The sequence below is a fragment of the Solanum dulcamara genome, chromosome 11 (assembly GCF_947179165.1).
Source record: "Solanum dulcamara chromosome 11, daSolDulc1.2, whole genome shotgun sequence".
NCBI lineage: Eukaryota > Viridiplantae > Streptophyta > Magnoliopsida > Solanales > Solanaceae > Solanum > Solanum dulcamara.
The window spans coordinates 38,522,432-38,542,456 of record NC_077247.1 but is presented as its reverse complement, the minus strand read 5'-3'; the positions used below and the strand labels follow the sequence as shown (position 1 = coordinate 38,542,456).

Genomic DNA, 20,025 nt, shown 5'->3' with positions numbered 1-20,025 from the left:
CATAGTATGTGGTGTATTACACTCGCTGTCACGTCAGCGCCACATCAGCGCCACACCAGCGCCACACCAGAAATTATAAATTTATATATATATTTTTCTTTTATTTTCTTTATTAATTAACTTTTCTTTTATTAACTATATTTAATACTAATTAACTCCTATTAATTATTAACCACCCTTCCAATTTTTTATATTTTTTCTTTTCTTTATTAATTAAATTATCTTTTATTAACTATATTTTATACTAATTAACTCCTAATTAATTATTAACCACCCATCCGACCCTCCCCCAAACCCCAACCACAATCGTCTTCTCCCCATTTTTCTTCTTCTTAATGGGTTTTGAAAGAAAAAAAAATCAAAATTCAAAATAGGGAGAAATGGAGGTGGGTGTGAAGAAGAAAGGACGTGGAGATAAGGTGATTTTGTTTTTTTAATTTTCTTTACTTTAATGGATTTTGAAAGAAACAAAATCAAGATTCAAAATAAGGAGTAAATGGAGGTGGGTGTGAAGAAGAAATGATGTGAGAGGTGGGATGATTTTGTTTGATAATTTTTAAAAATATATCGGCATGATAATTTAAATGTGTAACTGACTTTTCGGCGGGAGGAAATTTACGCCGTTTTCCCTTTGTAAGTTATTTCCACACCATGCACAATGATGTCTCACAAAAGTTTCCTATTTTTTATTTAAGAGCTGACTTCATACCAGAATTATATATAGGATAAAAATGCAAAATTCTTTTTGTATTTTGAACCTTTATTTTCTTATTGTAGAAAGCGATCAGTTCTTTTGATCTTGTTCGGGCTTGGAAAGCTGTGCCTCGACAAGAAGCCTCGCATTTAGCATGTGGATTCCAATTCCAAAGCTGTGACAAAACTGTTGGGTGCCCTTTCAATGGCCAAAAGATCACTATTGAACATGCCGGGAGACTCTCTTACTGTGATTAGCTCCTACTAGTAAGAAGTTGTTCCCGAGCCAGGTTCCCTGGATCCACGTGTTGGGCTTTGAGGGACGTCTTCTCTTTCCCTTATCAAGCAAGTCACACCTAATCGCCTTGTACTTGTGCTTATGCTATTGCTATTATTAAACCCTTTTTTAAAAATTGAGGGCAGGGAAGAGAAAGGAAAATGAAAAGAAAATTGTAATGTAGGGAACCGAATCACGGGCTTTATTTAATTGCCAAAGTCATATGCCACCATTTATTTGCCTTTTGAAATGAAATTTACATGATAAGCAAGCCACGTCTACCTTGATCCAACTCGTATAAATTTATATTTCTTTTATAGATTCGTTCTGATTGTACATTAAAAAAAAATGTCTTCAACCTATGAAAATTCAAAGCAAAAGGAAATACTAATTGTAAGAGTTTTCTCTTAATAATTGACAAATTTTTAGAGTATTTTTCTAGTGGAAACGAACTCGTCAACTGGTTGCCGAATTTTTCTTTGCTGTGAAAGCAAATTAGCAAAGCGAATAAGAGCTTCTTCATTGGTGCCCTCGCCAGAAACTTGTTCATAGCGGCCAGTGTCTAAGTTAACCCTTGAAACAGGCTTCTTCAATCTATCTTTACCAATTTGCACAAGTCTTTGCATGTTCGCTGTCGTTGCAACATCCATAGATGCAGCCTCTCCAGTCAAACTATCATCCTGCACAATTTATTTATTTTTTAAAAAGTGAATCAACATGAAGTATAATGTCGAAAATTAAGTCATGTAATATTTACCGGCTATAACAAGTTAATTGGTATTAGTTTATTTTTTATTTTTTTTCCCATGTATTAGTTTACCTACTATAATAAAAACGTCACAAACGTTAGCTAGTGCAACAATAATCTAACATGATGGATATGTTTTGTAGTTATAGTGAGTAAAGTGTTGTGAATTGTGAGTAAACTGTAATATATATAGTACATAAAGTGTAGCTAATTTACTGTGAAGATAATTTCGTAACTAATTTGCTATTAAGCAAGTAAAATTCAATTATTTTAATTTGCTAAAATAAGATTTTATAATTTTTACTGTTATATTTATTAATGACCATACCTGAACTAGTTGATATGTACACCTCATATAAAAATATGAAGTCAACATGAGGATATATAGGATATATATACTCCCTCAGTTTCATTATTTTCGTTTTGGCTCATGTTGACTTGACACTTTCTTTAAAAAAATATATTTATTGTGGAGTTTTAAAAATAATAATTCTATTAATTAATTTTTGAAAATATGATTTTGAATACTAAAGTTTATTTAGTTGATTAATGATAAAAATAATATTGGAAAAAACCACAATAGAAATATAAAATATTTACTTCAAGTCAAATTTGGTACCTGAATTCGAAGATAGTTCTTTTCGCTCTGAAGGGACTGAAAGATGGTTGAAAGGTGCACATCGACAATATCAGAACTTGCATCACCATAAACATCTAGTAATGGACTTGCACCATTGTTATATAACCAACCAAGTACACCCCACGTTGAAGCCGTGGCCGCGCTATACTTCTTTTCATCCTTCCCTATACCTGTTCCTAGTGACAGAACCAACATTTTCTTGCAGTCCATGGGTTTCACACCCTCATTTTGCAATTTCCCCAACATGATTTCTTTCGAAGTTTGAGTAATTGCCATCAGAGTCTGCAAATATAAGTTGATCAAATTCGGTCAATTGTACTAAAATTATTTGACAAAGAAATTTTATACTATCGATCTGTATTTATTTATGTTAATTTCTAATGGTTAGCTACTCACGGGATTATTTGCAGCTACACCTCCATCAACAAGATCAAATGTACGTATTTTTCCTTGAGCATCCTTTGTCTCAAAATAATGTACAGGGAAATAGGTCGGTGCCGCTGAGGTACTAAGGCAGACGTCCGATAATAAAGCATCCTTAGAGACATGTGCTTTGGCCTGTACAACGATTATAAAGTTTAAGTTTTGTATACTAATATTATATAAGTTGACATGTGTAACGATATAGTAATTTGAAAAAGTGAGTACAATCATTTGTTACAATCGGTTCATATTAGATTTTAAGTCATATATATATATATATATATATATATATATATATATATATATATATATATTGAAATTTAATTTATTTAGGTGAAGAGGACTATACATCACTAGTTGTGAAGACGATGGCTTGAAGGAGCTTGATATCAAAAGATGGGATGACTAATTGAGTCAATGTTTGCTTCACAGTAAGATTGCCTAATATTGACTTCACCAATGTTCTCAGATATTTTCCATCATACTTTGGCCCCCCAAATAAATTTGTGATCTTTTTCAAGAAGCTGCTGCGACTGTATTAACATATAAACATAATTTGTCATCAATAATGACTTCAGCAAATAATAAGAAATAAAACACTGGATTATTATTAATTGATCTAATTAACCTGCTTTCAGGAAAGATTTTAGGGCCATGATCCATGTAGAAATTGGTAATATTTTTTGCTGCATATAAAGGGCGATTATCCTTGTTTGGAGCTGTTAGCATGGTGGCTATTAATCCACCTGTGCTCGTTCCAGCTACCACATCAAAATAATCAGCAATTCTTGCATTTGGTCCATCAAGTTCCTAGAATAACCATCGCAAATTTCTCAAGTTACAATATTTAAAAAGTCAATTATACAGTAGCAAACGCATGTCTAATAATATATATATATATAGGTTCACGAAATCGAAAATCAGTGCTTCAAAGATCAAATTTTATATGAATATGTTAGAAACAATATAGATAGAGGAGTGTTTGATAAATTGATAAAATCAAAATGACTCTTTTTTCGGTTTTACTAGTTAGTAGTGGCAGATCTAATATTGAGTTCATGTGTTCAGCATAACTCCACCTAGTACGTAATTCGGGTATATAACTGTATGAAATTCTCTCAATTCAAAATTCATAGGTGTGTTTAAATTCTGACTCCGTCTCTATCACTGAGTATTATTGTGTCGTGTAGATAAAGTGTTTGATGGTATATACCTGAAGCTTAGATTCGAGGAAAGCAAGAAAGGTGCCGGGAATAATTCCTCTGATGCCACCTCCATCGATGCTCAAAATTGTTACAATCTTTCCAGTTGTAGCAGCAAAAGCTATAGGAGTTTGCAAAACTTGAAGGGTCACTAATAAAGTTAGTGCAGCTACAATAATTCTACCCATGATGTTCCAAGTTCTATAACGGAGGAAAAAGAATAGCAACTTAATTTATGGCTTCGATTCACCAATTTAGGCGAAATATGCTTTATTTATACACATAAAATTCATTGTACACTTTTAGTCATGACATAATCACAAGGGCTGCTAACATATTGTAGATGGCTTTTTGGGTTGTTGACAAAGTCTTTTTGTATTTTTAAAAGTACAGACAAAATGGTCAAAAAATTAAGAAAATGTTGTATCCAATTGCCATTTTAAATATTTTATTACTGTACACCTTTGAACCGTCTTGATAAATCCTGGTGACATAGTGGGGCTTTACGTCAATACACTGAATATATGTAAATCGTATATAGGACAATTAATATTTTAGTCTCTTATATATGTATGACATAGAATAGCAATGTTAAATCTGTTTCTGCTTATATTTTAGCCCCTCAATCTCTTTGTATGTCCAAATATTAATCTAATTCATGGTGTTTGATTTTCTGGGTAATTCCTCAAGATTCACTACTAACCCTATTTATTTGCTTTTGTTTTGTAAGGTGATAAATGTCGTACAATTTGTTATGTATTTGGGAATATTGAGATTATCCCATATCGATGGTCAATATTTGATATCCACCAATTTGATCTTTAACTCATTGTCCTCTCTATTCATTTAAATAAGGATATTCTCGTAAGTAAATATTTATATATAATATAACTAATACAAATTACATATCAAAGACTTGGACCTTATAATAAATATTTATTTTAGATTATTGGTATGACTGAAATTCAGTTTTTTAAATTTAAATTTAAATAAAATTGAATGTGTTTATCCAGATATGCCTCATCCGAAAAGATACGATCTTTTCTTTATAAATAACAATGTTTTCCCTACAAAGTAACATAGAAAAATTTGCAAGTATCTATTAGTGTCTTCTTGTATCCTAAGAAGATTGACAGTATTTTTCCCAGATTTGTATATAGACAATATCTCCTTTTTAAGGAAAGTCGTTCTTTTACGTTAAGTTTTCTTTGTTTTTATACCCAGATAATTGATTTTTCTAACAATAAATGATCAATGCCAAGCGTCCAATAGATAACCTCACAAGAATAATAGACGTGTTACCAAATATCATGCTAAATATTACTCCTATTTATCCAATCAAGTCAGGAAGAAAAAAAGGGAGATATTATATTATAATTGGGACGACTAAAACAAATCACTAGTTGGTAATTATTGGAGTATGCCGCGTCTTCTTTGAACATATTGGTAGGTTGGAGTTGAAATTTCCTTCCATTATGAAAAATAGATAAAAAGTAATCACTAGTAGTTGCACACCCAATTATATTTATAATTTAGTCACATCACATATATGATTGATGACTTTATTTGTACATCCTCTCATCTATTTTACTTGTCATGTTTTTTTAAAAAATATCAATTAAAGACTAAATATTTTTATATACTATTTAATTTTAATTTTATACTACTCTTTTTTCACTATATTATAATCTCTTTTCAGATTTATTAAGAGTAAAAATATAAAACAAATAATGTTATTTTGAATCAATTATTTTTTAATAAGCACGACAATCCAAATAAATCCAAAGGAGTATTAATTATAACTCTTATAACCACTGCTTCTTCTTTTGATGGATTGTAGTAGCAGACAATATAGTCAAAAGTAGCGTTCCACGAGTTTTCGACTATGTGAAATGAAGAAATCGTTGGACCAAATTGTAATTTGTAAGACATATATAGGAATAGTATATAAACCACTTGTAATTTGGATAGGCTATAACTAGAGTATATCCCATGCCGTCTAGCAAGCATGTGTTTGGCAGATTCAATGTTTTAGATATGCTAGCTAGTAAGATGAATATGTTGCATCCATATCCTAAAAACAATGGTTAAATATTGAGGTGTATTCAGGATTATAAGAGCATATATGAGTGTACTATATTATCGTTTGATTTGGTTCCATGAGATTTTGTCAATTGCCGTGATAATAATTTCTGAGCAAATCAAAATTAATTACTATTATCATAAAATTAAAATTAAAAAGCATCTTTAAAAGATTTATAATTGTTTTAAAAGAGTTTACAATACTTTGAATGTAGTCAATAATTATATTAGTTAAAGAAAATTCACTTTACAAACTAAAGAAAAAGATAAAGAAAAACAAAACAAAAAATGATAAAAGATTGGGTGGGTAGTGGGGAGGGGTGTTGCGGCGTTTGTTCGTACAAATATTGTTAAAGATTCGCAGGGAGAAGGGTTAGAAGAAGATAGAACATTTTATTATTTAGAAAGCCACCTAGTAATTGTAATTGATGTAATTATTAGGATAATGATTACATAGCTTAGTAATTATATTAATTATGTGTGTTTGTCAGAATATAATTACAGTGTAATTATATTCGTATTGTTTGGTTGCACAATTGCAATCATAAGGTTATATTAAATTTTAAAAATAAAAGTTAATCATTTAGAATTTAAAAATTATATTAGACAAATAAAGACTTTTATAAATGATATTAAATTAAATATTTAAGATATGTATTAATTAATAAACATATTTTCTTAACTAATATTATAAAAATAATTTATTTCTATTTTTAAAATTAGTATATTTTAATTAATTTAGTCATAAAAACTAAAAGTATAAGATTTTTATGTATATCATGAAATGTATGTTTGAAAAAAATATTAATATTATAAATATAATATCATAAAATTATTAAAACATTTGACAAAAAAATAATCTATCAAGTTTAACTAAAAAATAAATGGTTTGCAATGTGAAATATCAAGTCAATACTACTAAAACAAATGAAATTGAAAATATGACATAAATTCTAAATTCAAAAAAATAAAAATAACATAATACTCTTATATCAAATTTCAACACAATGTATATAATATGATTTAAAAGAAAAGAAAAACATAAGTCTACAACCTTATTTAATAATGAATTCTACTTTAATTTAAAAATTAGAATAATAACAAAATTATGCAAATAAAAAATAGAATAATAAATAAATAAATAACATGAAAAATTGCATGAAATCACATGAAAAAGTAAAAGTTGAGAATGAGAAGGAGATGAAAAGAAAATAATAAAAAATACATTTTTAAAAAATATTAGAATAATAAAAAGTATTTTAAAAAAAATAATAGAAATAAAAAATATATTAAAATGAAAAATATAAATATAAATAAAAGAAAATGAAGAACCAAAAAGGAAAAAATGGAAATGTCAAAAAATGGAATATAAAAGAAAGAAACCATTTTTTTTTTAAAAAACAAGCAACAGGGAATCATAGAAGAAAGGGAAAACAAGAATTCTGAAACTTAAATTAAAGGCCGAACTAGAATTGAATAGAAAAAAAACAAGAAAAAAAAAACAAAAGAAACAAAAAACAAAGTAAAAGCACCACGAGGGTAATTTAGTAGTTTAATTGATTGTTATATGAATTTTCATTTTATTGATGATGGTTGAATTCTCCATCTTGTAATCTTCTCTTCCTACCTCAAATTTTGAAAGAAAAAAAGAAGAGTAAAGGCACCATGAGAAAAAGAGCAGAAAAAAAAGAAATAGAAAAAGAGACTTTAAAAACCTGCCATGGGGAAGGAGATCGAACTCTTGACTTACTATATCAAACGTAAGTAGATCTAGACGTCAATCCAAGCTCTATCAAACTTTTTATACAAATTGACTCTTTAATGTTTAGTTCTACATAGGGCGTTACACATTAAAAATATTATAATAAATTAGTTGATCAAAAAAAATATAATCATTAATAACAACAATAACATATCCAGTGAAATCTCCCAAAGTGGGGCCTAAGTAGGGTAGAGTGTATGCAAACCTTACCACTATCTTGTGGAGTTAGAGATACTGTTTTCGAAAGACCCTTAGCTCAAGTGTATCAAAGTCAAGTAAAAGAAGAAGAAAACAATAGAAAAAATATACGATTTAAAAAAAACAACGTAAAGTAAAGGTGTTAAGTGAGTCGGGTCGGGTCAGACCGACCCACCTGAAGGGGTTGTCCACCGAGCTATAGATCGAGTTGAGGTAGGTTGCTCATAACTAGGTCAGTCTGGTCCGATCTAAATAGTAAAAGTAAACGTGTATGGCCCAGCCCACGATCCATTAAATGTAATTTTTGGACCTATCAGATCGGACCGGGTTTTGGCCCATTGGGCTTAATAGGCCAATTTTCTTAAAAAGAAACAAAATTATTGACGTTTATGTATTCACAAATTTGAGTCAATCATCAATATAGTAAATCATTATCTATTTAATTTAGAAATAATTATAACTATTTATAATAATAGAATACTTACATTATATTATTTATATATTTAAAATATATCATAATATACTTACATTATATTACATATATACTTACAATGTATATCAAATATACTCACAACTATCTATTATAATAATATACTTACATTATATTATATATACTTACAATGTATATCAAATATACTCATAATATAATATGTATTATAATAATATACTTACATTAAATTGTATATATATACTTACAATGTATATCAAATATACTCACAATATGCTATCTATTATAATAATATACTTACATTGTATATATATATATATATATATACACACACACACTTACAATATATTATTTATTATAATAATATATTTACATTAGTTTTATATATACTTACAATGTATACCAAATTGTAATGACCCAAACCGCCGTTAATTAAAACGGGGAGAAAATGGTAATAAGAGCAAGTCAACTAGGCCCACAATCCCGCCAGAGAGGGATAGTCCAGCCCAAGCGGCGTTGCTCCATCGGGATATCGGCCGTCGGAGTAGGAGAACGTGGAACAAAACTTAAGTCGTGATTTTCTTATTTCCCCACTTCTTAAAAGAGGTAAGTTAGAGGTGAGGGTTACTGCAAAAACCTCCAAAGGCTACTCCTGACTTGGAAAGAGAAGGGGAAGGAATCTCAACAGTGGAAGGTTTCCAATCGGCAGAATTCAGGCTTATCTAGCCCGTCAGACCTCTGGAAACAAGGATTGGAGCCATACTATCTCTCCATAGTTACTTGGCGCCCAGGTAGGCTATGTTTCTCTTATCTATGTTAGATCTATACTCATTGCGTAGTATAGAAGGGGTTTTAATGAGAAGTTGTATAATTAAGCTATGGGTCACGGGTCATGGGTAGAAATTCAGGTGTTATTAGTGGTCTAACTTGAAGTGACTTAGGTAAAATAGTTGTGTAATGATTTTGGGAGAAAGTGGTGGTAATATTATTGCTTTTAGACGAGTGAGTTTATAAAGGTCAAAGTGATATGTACATTGATAGAAAATATGTGAATATTTGTGATAAATATTAGGGGTTAGCAACCTTGATGAGTTGGTGTAAGTCCAGAGTGGTTTATGTACATTTTTTTGTTGATTAATTAAATTGTAAATGTTAATTTTGTGGTTGTGAAGATCGGGTGTCACGTTCCAACATATTAATGAATCGGGTGTCACGTTTAGACATATTTTTGAATTGGGTGTCACGCTCCAATGCATATATGGTTGAGTTGGGTCCCATGAGAGGGTCAAGTGTCTGTGTGGATGGTCCCGTGAGAGGACCCAATAATATCGGTGAACTGTGTAATAGTGATAGCTATTAAGGGGCTAAAGAAAATTATTTATAAGGGAACCCTGTTAATTTGTGGTATGTTATTAGTAAAGGACCGTGAGTCAGTATAGACTTGTTTTTAGGTAAGATGGTGGACCTTGTTAGGCCATGTTGTGATATATGTGATATTTCATATTTTCAGGTTTAAGGGGGGGGAGGTTGTTTGTTAGCAGGAGTTGTCCTCACTGGAATTTCAATTAGTAATAGTGGTAGTAGTAGTTGTTACCTAGAAATTAGAGTTAGTTATGAGGTGTGGTTATGGGATGGCTTGGTGCTTATATTGTAAGGCAACTGGGTCAAGACTAGTGATAGTTGTGTGGAATCATTGAGTGGCTAAGGTTGTTAGTTGGTAATTGTTAGGGTGAAGTGGGCAGTAGCAGGGTGGGCCTATAACCCACAGGTCGCAAGTTCGTAAACTAGAGTTGGTAGTGAACCCCGCGTTTGTAGAAGGGTGAAGACTATAAGCATGAGAGTAAGGAGCTTACTAATAGATTTGGGTGGACAGGTTTATAAATCCTGTTTAGGATCTCTCTTATTTTTTTGTACATATATTATGCGGTGGGTATTAGATTGATCGGTAATGACTATCAGTACGTGTTATTTTTACTGATACTACTCTTGCTATGCCACTTAACATAGTCTGGTTGTAGGGTCAGGGAAATTTCCTAGGTGAATGCGCAGATGATCTTCCGGTAGCTACCATTTTTCCTTTTCGTGTGATTGGAGTTGTGTCTTTTCATTTGTCTTATGTCTTGATTCTGTACAACTTTTGTACCTATTTTAGAATAGTATCCTTGGGGATTTTAATCGGAGTCTTGTATAAAAACCATTAAAAATGCCTTTTTTGTTGTTTTAATAGACCTTCTGTCTTATTATTTAATGTTTTTGCAACGCTTATTTCATATAAGGAGTTAAGGGTTCTCCTACTTAGGTCATAGAGTGGGTGCCCGCATAGCCTGGTGGATTGGGTCATGACAAGTTAGTATCAGAATTCAGGTTATAGGTTTCTCAGTACAACAGCAAGTGTGGAATAGACTCCTGCGGATTGGTAGATTGATGTCCATATCTAATCTTCAGGAAGCTATGAAGCATTCTTGAAAGCCAGTCCATTTCTTCTCTCTTTATCGTGCGGTCTATCGCGTATGGTATGGGTTGAGTGTAATTGGTATCTTTGAATTCTAATTGGTATCTCAACGAAGTAAACTAGATATTGTTGTCACGGTTGAAGGGACACAAGTAAGAGAAATTAGAACCAAGAAGGTTGCAATTGGTATCTTGCCTTAGAAGCCGTGTAAATGCAGAGATGATCAATTAATGGTCATCCATGAGGCGAATAGAGTTAATAGTTTTGAACTTGCTTGGGTGATGTAGTTGAAATTGTGATTATGTGCGTAGTGCTCCTAATTAAATGTTAATGTGTAAAGTACACTTGCTTGAGTAGTTGAATTGATGTGACATACAACTTCTTGTTCTTCTGTGAACTTGTTGTCAGAAAAGAGTAATAACTTGGGTATGTGCAGTAGTCTAATGATAAAACACAAGCTGATTAATGAACAAATTTCTAACGTGTTAAAGGATATACTCATGTGAAGGAATACAACCTCTTAATTGTGCGTGGACTTACCATTGGTAAAGATGGTAAGAGAAAGAAATAATTTATGATTGTTGAGAAACTCTGATTTCAGGGCAGTCAGTATTAGTTGGGAACCATGTGAGAAAAGGGCTATTGTTGCATAATAGCGAAATTTGTTGTCATGGAAGATTTCCTTAACATATTTCATAACTGGGCTAAAATAATGTGTTGATAAATTGTGTCTATCTATCATAATGATTTTAACTGTTGGATTGAGTTTAGATGAACTCTATTTTACAAGATGTTTCTAGATTGTACTCCTATTTATCTTGATGTTATTAATCTAATGAGGGTGATGAACAAATTCTTGTGGTGTGCATAACTTTTTATGCCAAAGTAAAGGGGAGAGAAAATCTGCTAACGTGTAGTACTGGGTATCGACTCTGGGATAGACTACGCTAAATTCTCGTTAGAAAGTAGTCAAGTGGGCTAAATTTTCAATCTGGGAGTTTTAAGGGGGATATGGAACAGGAAATATACCAGGAGGAAATTTCCTGAGATTCTGTCTCGGCAAATGCCTCCCCAACAGGAATATCCCGCCAGAGGGGATTGTGCGAGACAAAAACTCCAAGGATAATCCCATGTTCTTCCCCTGTTTTGCAAGGAACCTCGAGGGGTAATTTAACCAATTCTCGAGATCATTATGTTTCCGAACAAAGATAGGGTAGACCATAAATAGATTTTTATATGCGGACTACGATATTAAAGGAAATAAATTGCATCTGGATGCTTACAAAAATAGGAAAAACAGTAAAGAAAGTAATAAATTATTTGTTACATGCCCAACGGGGCAAACCAAATGATAACAATGTTTAATGGGAAAGGAGGGAGAGTATCATCATCCGAGTCTAACTTCTCTCAAGGGTACTCTTCTACCTAGGCCTCATTCAGGAAGGTGAAGTTGTGGAAGTCGTCGGGTTTCAATGTGGGAATCTCTCCGAGGGGAGCGACGCAAAAAAAGATATTCTTGATCGTCTTCCACATCCATATCACCTCTCCATTCTCTTCTTTCTCTCCCATCGCAGCTGACGGTGGAGCATGGTGGCACTAGAGCAGGAGTCTAGGAAAAATAGCCCACTAGGTCCTCCTCCAAGTGAGGGTTGAGTGGTGGCTGTGACTGAGTGGGAGGAACAACATCCTCGTCCTCCTCAACTGCTGCTGCCCAACTACTCTTGGCCCCATTCGTTCTTTATTTATTCTGCCCTCGGGAGGATGCCCGCTTGATAAGTAAGGGGTGAAAGGGGGGATCCATCCATCTTGCACATGGTGGAGATCATACCCAGCAAGAAGAAGGCCTTATTGTTGCCCCGATAGAACACCTTCTATTCTGACACGATCTGGGCCTCCACATTCAGGCCTATCCCCCTGAATGGCATAAACGACCACTAGAACTCATGGAAAGGTCACATCGGTGCGGTTGTTGGAAGGTCGGATCCTTCTGGCCACCAGGTTAGCCATCTCTTGGCCTCGTCTGACCAGTAAGTGCTGGTGATGCCTTCAATTCCTGGCCAATAGACTTTGTTTCGGCGCTCTGGCCACTAGAGTATCCCGTAGCCATTTTAGATCCATCTCCCTCAACCTGGCATCGTATTCAACATTGGAGGTGTCAGGTATCTCGAACACAACATTGATATAGTGGGAACTCAGTGAGATGTCCACCACTCAAATATGAATGGTAGGGTGAGAGTCATCCCAATGTACCGTAGAGAGTATAGCGTAGAACTCTCTCACCCAACCAGTGCGCGTAGAGGGAGGGGCGTCAGTCAAGGGGCCCCACCAGAACTCCTCCAGCTGAGTATGGAAAGTAGGTATCCGATCAGCCAGTCCCAATATATAAAAACCACTCTTGGGTAGGAACTTCTTGTTCTGATAATAGTAACGTCTCTCTTGGCTAGCGGCAATGGAAAAGCGGACAAAAGGGAGATGGGTGTTGTCGTTGTGTGCCATAATATTGTACATACAAATTTCAAGAAGTTTTAGTTAGAACTTAGTAGTATAGGTATAAAAGTTGAGGTTGGAAGAAAGAATGGGAGGAAAAGCTTCAAGAAGCGAGGCCACTAGTTGGTATTCCGCTAGAGCGGCAGGATCCCTCCAGAGTGGGATGAAGGTCGCCAGAGGGGCCTTTATTTGAGATGAACACCAAGGCGCGTTCATGGTGCCTCCACACCTCAAATAGTTTTTTTCTCCAAATTTCTACAAATTAGTACGTCTATCCTAACACCCTTATTTACAAAAGATTTTGGTTCAAAAACTCCAAATAGATGTCATAATCAAATTTTAGACCAAGAAAAACCTTTTCACTTTCATCCCCATGTTCTAAACCGATTTGACCAAAATCTGTTGTCAACCTTACGTCCAAGATATCGTGGGGACATTGTGAACGTAGGGGAAGAGTCCATGATACATTAATCTACCAACGCAATCAATGTACTTCAAAAGTTGAAAAACAACCGCAAGGCCCTTACTACTTTATCGATTCTCAATATGCTACCGTTAGAATGTAAATAGTGTTGTAATTTAAGGATTTAGTTAGAATCTTATCGTAAAGTAGACATTCGGAGTGAGGAGTATGAGAGTGTTTTTGGGGAAATTTGAGGGAAATAGTAAGAAGAATGGGGAGAAACCATTCTTCTCCCCACCTTTACTTCTTGCGATACCCGCCAGCGCGGTAGGAACCCTCTAGGCCTTGGATAATAGTCGATCTTTCAAGCATGCACCGACGACTTCGGGCCTTCTTCTCATGTATTATTCAGGAACAAATGATGGGTAAATTAGTATCTATTGTAATGACCCAAACTTTAATTAATTAAACACAGGGAGAAAATGGTAATAGGAGAAAGTCAATTGGGCCCACAATCCCGCCAAAATAGAATAACGTGGGACAGAACTTAAGTCGTGAGGGTTCCTGCAAAAACTCTCCAAAGGTTGTTCCTCACTTGAGAAGATAAGGGAAATGAGTCTTAGAATTAGAAGGTTTCCAACCGGCAAAATTCAGGCTTATCTCGCCCGTCAGACCTCTAGAAATAAGGATTAGAGCCATATTATCTCTCTTCAGTTGCTTAGCACCTAGGTAGGCTAGGCGGCTCTTATCTGAGTACTTAGATCTATACCCATTGCGTAGTATAAAAGTTGTTTTAATGAGAAGTTGTATAATTAAGGTACAGGTCACGGGTCATGGGCAAAAATTCAGGTGTTTTTAGTGGTCTAACTTAAAGTGACATGGGTAAGATAATTGTGTAATGATTTTGGTACTTTTAGATGGATGAGTTTAGAAAGGTCATAGTGATATGTACATTTATAGAAAATATGTGAATATTTCTGATAAACCTTAGGCGTTATCAACCTTGATGAGTTGGTGTAAGTCCAGAGTGGTTTATGTGCATTTTTATGTTTATTAATTAAATTATAAATGTGAATTTTGTGGCTGTGTGTATCGGGTGTGATGTTCCGACTTATTCTTGAATCGGGTGTCACGTTCCGATATATTAATGGATCAGATGTCACATTCCAATATATTCTTAGATCGGGTGTCATATTTCGACATATATATGGTTGAGTTGGGTCTCTTGAGAGGGCCAATTATGTGTGTGTGGATGGTCTCATGAGAGGACCCGATAATATCTGTGAATTGTGTAATAGTGTGTGTAGCTATTAAAGGGGTTAGGGAAAATGACTTATAAAGGAACCCTATTGATTTATGGTATATTATTAGTAAAGGACTGCGAGTCAGTATAGACTTGTTCGTGGGTAAGATGGTGGACCTTATTTGGCCATGTTGTGATATATGTGATATTCCATATTTTCAAGTTTAGGGGTGGAGGTTGTTTGTTAGCAAGAGTTATCCTCACTCGAATTTCATATTAGTAATAGTGGTAGTAGTTGTTACCTAGAAATCGTAGTTAGTTATGAGGTGTGGCTATAGGATGGCTAGGTGCTTGTGTTGTAAGACAATTGGGTCAAGACTAATGATAGTTGTGTGGAGTCATTGAGTGGCTAAGGTTGTTGGTTGGTAATTGTTAGGGTGAAGTGGGCAGTAGCAGGATGGGCCTATAACCAACAGGTCTCAAGTTCGTAAACTAGAGTTGGTAGTGAACCCATGTTTATAAAGGGGTGAAGACTATAAGTATGAGAGTAAGGAGCTTACAAGTAGATTTGGGTGGACAAGTTTATAAAGCTTAATTATTTATGATCTCTCTTATTTTTCTGTGCATATATTATGCGGTGGATATCGGATTGATCGATTATGCCTACCAGTACGTGTTATTTGTACTGATACTACTCTTGATATGCCACTTGGCATAGTCTGGTTGCAGGGTCAGTGGAGTTTTCTTGGTGAAGGCGAAAATGATCTTCCGACAGCTCCTACTTTTCCTTTTCATGTGATTTGAGTTGTGTCTTTTCATTTGTCTGATGTTCTGATTCTGTAGAGCTCTTGTACCTATTTTAGACTAGTATCCTTGAGAATTTTAATTGGAGTCTTGTATAAAAACTATTAGAAATGGCTTTTTGTTGTTTTAATAGACCTTCTATCTTATTATTTAATATTTTCGCAACTTCCGCAATGCTTATTTCATACAAAAGGTTAAGGGTTCTCTTACTTTGGTGATAGAGTGAGTGCCCCCACATCCTGATGGGCTGGGTTGGGTCGTGACACAAATACTCTTATAATATACCTACATTATATATACTTACAATGTATAATAAATATACTCACAATGTAATATCTATTATAATAAGGAAAAATTACGTGAATAAGCAAAAATATATACTAGTTAATTAGCTAACATAGATATAGTTTAGCTAATTTACAATTCGCCACTAATATTTAGCGCTAATTACGATTTGAGTTTGTATAATTCGCACGTTTGTATAATTCAAAATCTGTATAAATAATTTATATAATTGTTTAAAGTTCAAATGTTTGTATTTGTATAAATTCGTTATTTCGAATTTATATAAAAATATCTCAATTATCCGCAAAATATACAAACCCACAAATCATATAAAACGCGAATTATATAAACGAGACAACTTAAACTATAACTACAACCCGTAAATATTCAAACTATAGTTATGGAGCATAATTAAGTTTATTATAGTGGTTATTTGTGAAAATTTTCCTTATAATAATACTTACATTATATATATACTTACAATGTATACCAAATATACTTATAATATACTATCTATTATAATAATATACTTAGATTAAATTTTATATATATATATACTTACAATGTATACTAAATATACTTACAATGTACTATCTATTATAATAATATACTTACGTTATATTATATATACTTTCAATGTATACTAAATATGCTTATAATATACTATCTATTGTAATAATATACTTATATTATATTATATTTTATATATAATGTATATACCAAATATACTATCTATAATACTCACAAATTATTTAATTGAATATGAAAAAAATAAGAAAGTTCAAACATATAAAGTTACAAACTTACAATTAATTGACTCTAATAAATTTTAATTTCTACATATTTCTCCAATTCATCTGTATTAATATTAACAGGAATTGACTCATAATTTTTAAAATCAATTAATCTATAATTTGGACATATATATTATATATATATATATATATAATGTATATACAAAATATACTATCTATAATACTCACAAATTATTTAATTGAATATGAAAAAAAATAAGAAAGTTCAAACATATAAAGTTACAAACTTACAATTAATTGACTCTAATAAATTTTAATTTCTACATATTTCTCCAATTCATCTGTATTAATATTAACAGGAATTGAGTCATAATTTTAAAAATCAATTAATCTATAATTTGGACTAGCTTGTGACGAAAAATCTCCAATTGACATTATTTCTTTAAGTTTTTCTTCTTTTGTATCTTGTGGTCTTCCTTTATTTCTTCGCTCTGATCTAATTTAATCTCTGAGGCAAACTAAAACATTCATCACATTGCTCCCCGATGAGTGTCGATTATCTCTGATCTGCTGCCTTCCTTGACTACATGCGCTCTCTAATGCAATAATTGACATTGAAACATTTAATACATCTCTAGCAATGGTTGAAAGTACTGGATATTATTTTTGGTTGTTCTTCCACCATTTTAGTGTGCTAATATTATTTTGATCAGACACTGAGTCTCTCTCAAATAATAATTAAACTCGTCTCGATTTATGCTCCTTTGTGATGTAGGTTGTATTCTATTTCAAATAGATAAATTAGTAATACAATGGGTAGGCATACCTTGTTCCTATCTTTCAGAAAATGATGGCTCGTCACAAAGATGAGATAGAGGAACAGTATGAGTAGGGGTAGTATTATCAAGTAAAGTGACACAATGGTCATATAATGTTTGAATATGGTCATTTGTATCACTCATTATCTTAAACATACTATGTTTTTCGATTTTTAACGGATTTAACATAGCACCAATCAAATAAATTCAGTTACAACCTTTTGTAATTTACTTTAAATTTATATTCCATAAGCAATAAAGAAAGATTGGCTATATAAGCTAAAATATTACAAATAGTAGAATAATCAGCACCGAAAAATTCAACAGTAGCCGCACAAAATTTTTAGTAAAAATAACAACATCATGAATTTTAGAGGAAATTTTCAAAATAGTAATATTATAGTATTTAATAGGAATTTCTTGCTACATTTTAATATTTATTGAAAATGACAATAATTTGACTTGTTATTTCAACACTTTTTGTATTTTTTTTTTTAACTTAATAGAATATAAGTAATAAAAAATATATTGAAGAAAATTATGGGAGATATCTTTTAAATATGGTAAATTCTAATTACGTTACTTACTAGGAGATCCCAATAGGCGAATTCAATTATCAGTTTTCTCTCTTCCTTCATTAAGGAGCTTCAATATTCTTCCTCATCCTCCATTAACGATCTTCAATACTTTTGTAAATGCAATTCATTTGTTAAAATTTATGGCTACAAAAAGGAGATCAATGAGGACTGTTCGAATTTGTTCTAATAGCATATGGGTATTTCAAAATTAAATTTGTTTCGAATTCAATTTTTTTTTCGAATTTAAAATATGATTTAATGTTTTATTCCGAATTCAATTCGTTTTGAATGCATCATATCGAAGGTTTTTTTCAATTTGAAGTTCATGAATTTTTTCATCCCAGTTTGATCCTCAATCATATCTTCTGCTTCGATTGATAGTTCAATATTTTGCATGCGGATTGGGTGATGAATAAACTTCGATCTTCTTTCTTTGGCCATTTTAGACGCATTTATCATTCCTTGAGTAATGCAAAGATCAAAAGAGGAAAAATCCCCAAAATTTTGATGATTATATGGGATACCTCTTATAACCTTCTTTGAATCAGAGAATGATATGAATTTTTGTGCTTTTCCTTATCAAAATTCCTAACTAAAATAGACAAATTTGATGCTTTTTCTTAACCTAAATGGAATCAAAAAATTGATAATCAAATAGAAAATTCGAATATGAACTAAAATAAAACTAAGAAATACCAAAACATCAGAAAAATTACAAGTCAATAAAAATCTACCATGATATATGATGAATATTTAGTTACCTGAATCAACTGGATTCTTTTGAGGATAGATTTTGGGAATTTTCAAAAAAAAATAGAGAAGAAGGAGTAGACATAAGCAGGTACTAAAAAGAATTAGAGAGAGAAGAGGGAATGGGGGAAATAAACGTAACCATTAAGAGAGAGGAATAAATGGAGGAAATAAATGTGAGTCACTTTACAATTAATTTTTTTCTTCTAAAAACGTGTGCATAACTTGAGAAAAATTAGGAACTAAATTGGGATACTTTGAATTTGCAATAGAACTATAACAAGGGCAGCCCGGTGCACTTAAGCTCCTGCTATGCGCAGGGTCCGGGGAAGGGCCCGACCACAAGGGTCTATTGTACGCAGCCTTATCTTGCATTTCTGCCAGAGGCTGTTTCCAAGGCTTGAACCCGTGACCTCCTGGTCACATGGCAGCAACTTTACCAGTAAATTTGCAATAGAACTATAATATATCTAATATTAATAATTTTTTTAAACTGTAGTCGTTTTCACTAAATAAGTTGAGAATTTTGACTAGTTCACTAATTTTTCCTTAATTTTAACCCAATCAAATTCTTGCAATATGAATTCGGAAAATTTATATTTATATTGATTAAAAATAGTAGTTATAGGTGATGTTAGAGAAACTCTCAAGAGCAAAATATCATATTTTTATATACCGAGTTACATTTATTATTGCATATCATTTTAAAGCACTGTGTTATTCTATTTCATGCTCTGTTGAGTTACGTCATTTCAGAGTGAGCCTTTTTAGTTGAGATGCATGATTTCGAGTTTTGTGGGTTGTGTTCCTTTCTAGCTTTTTACGTACACGTACATTTCATGTACTAAAAATATTTGGCCTGCATCGTTTCATGATGCAGATACAAGTGCTAGAGATCATCAACAAGCGCTTTGTTGAAGATCATTCCCCTTCTTGATTGTTGTGAGACCTCCTTACATTCAAAGGAATCCCTTTAT

At 32.5% G+C, this 20,025-nt stretch overlaps 1 protein-coding gene across 1 annotated transcript; it reads right to left on the bottom strand.

The window, feature by feature from the left end:
* Positions 1-1,151: 1,151 nt before the first annotated feature.
* On the bottom strand, positions 1,152-4,246 carry LOC129874959 (patatin-like protein 1). The gene is made up of 6 exons (XM_055950357.1): positions 3,995-4,246; positions 3,410-3,591; positions 3,131-3,314; positions 2,755-2,916; positions 2,338-2,640; positions 1,152-1,650 (listed from the first exon to the last, which is right to left on the bottom strand). Exons 1-6 carry the CDS (start codon positions 4,169-4,171, stop codon positions 1,396-1,398), a joined length of 1,263 nt encoding a protein of 420 aa, XP_055806332.1. The 5' UTR covers positions 4,172-4,246; the 3' UTR covers positions 1,152-1,395.
* Between the last annotated feature and the right edge of the window lie 15,779 nt (positions 4,247-20,025).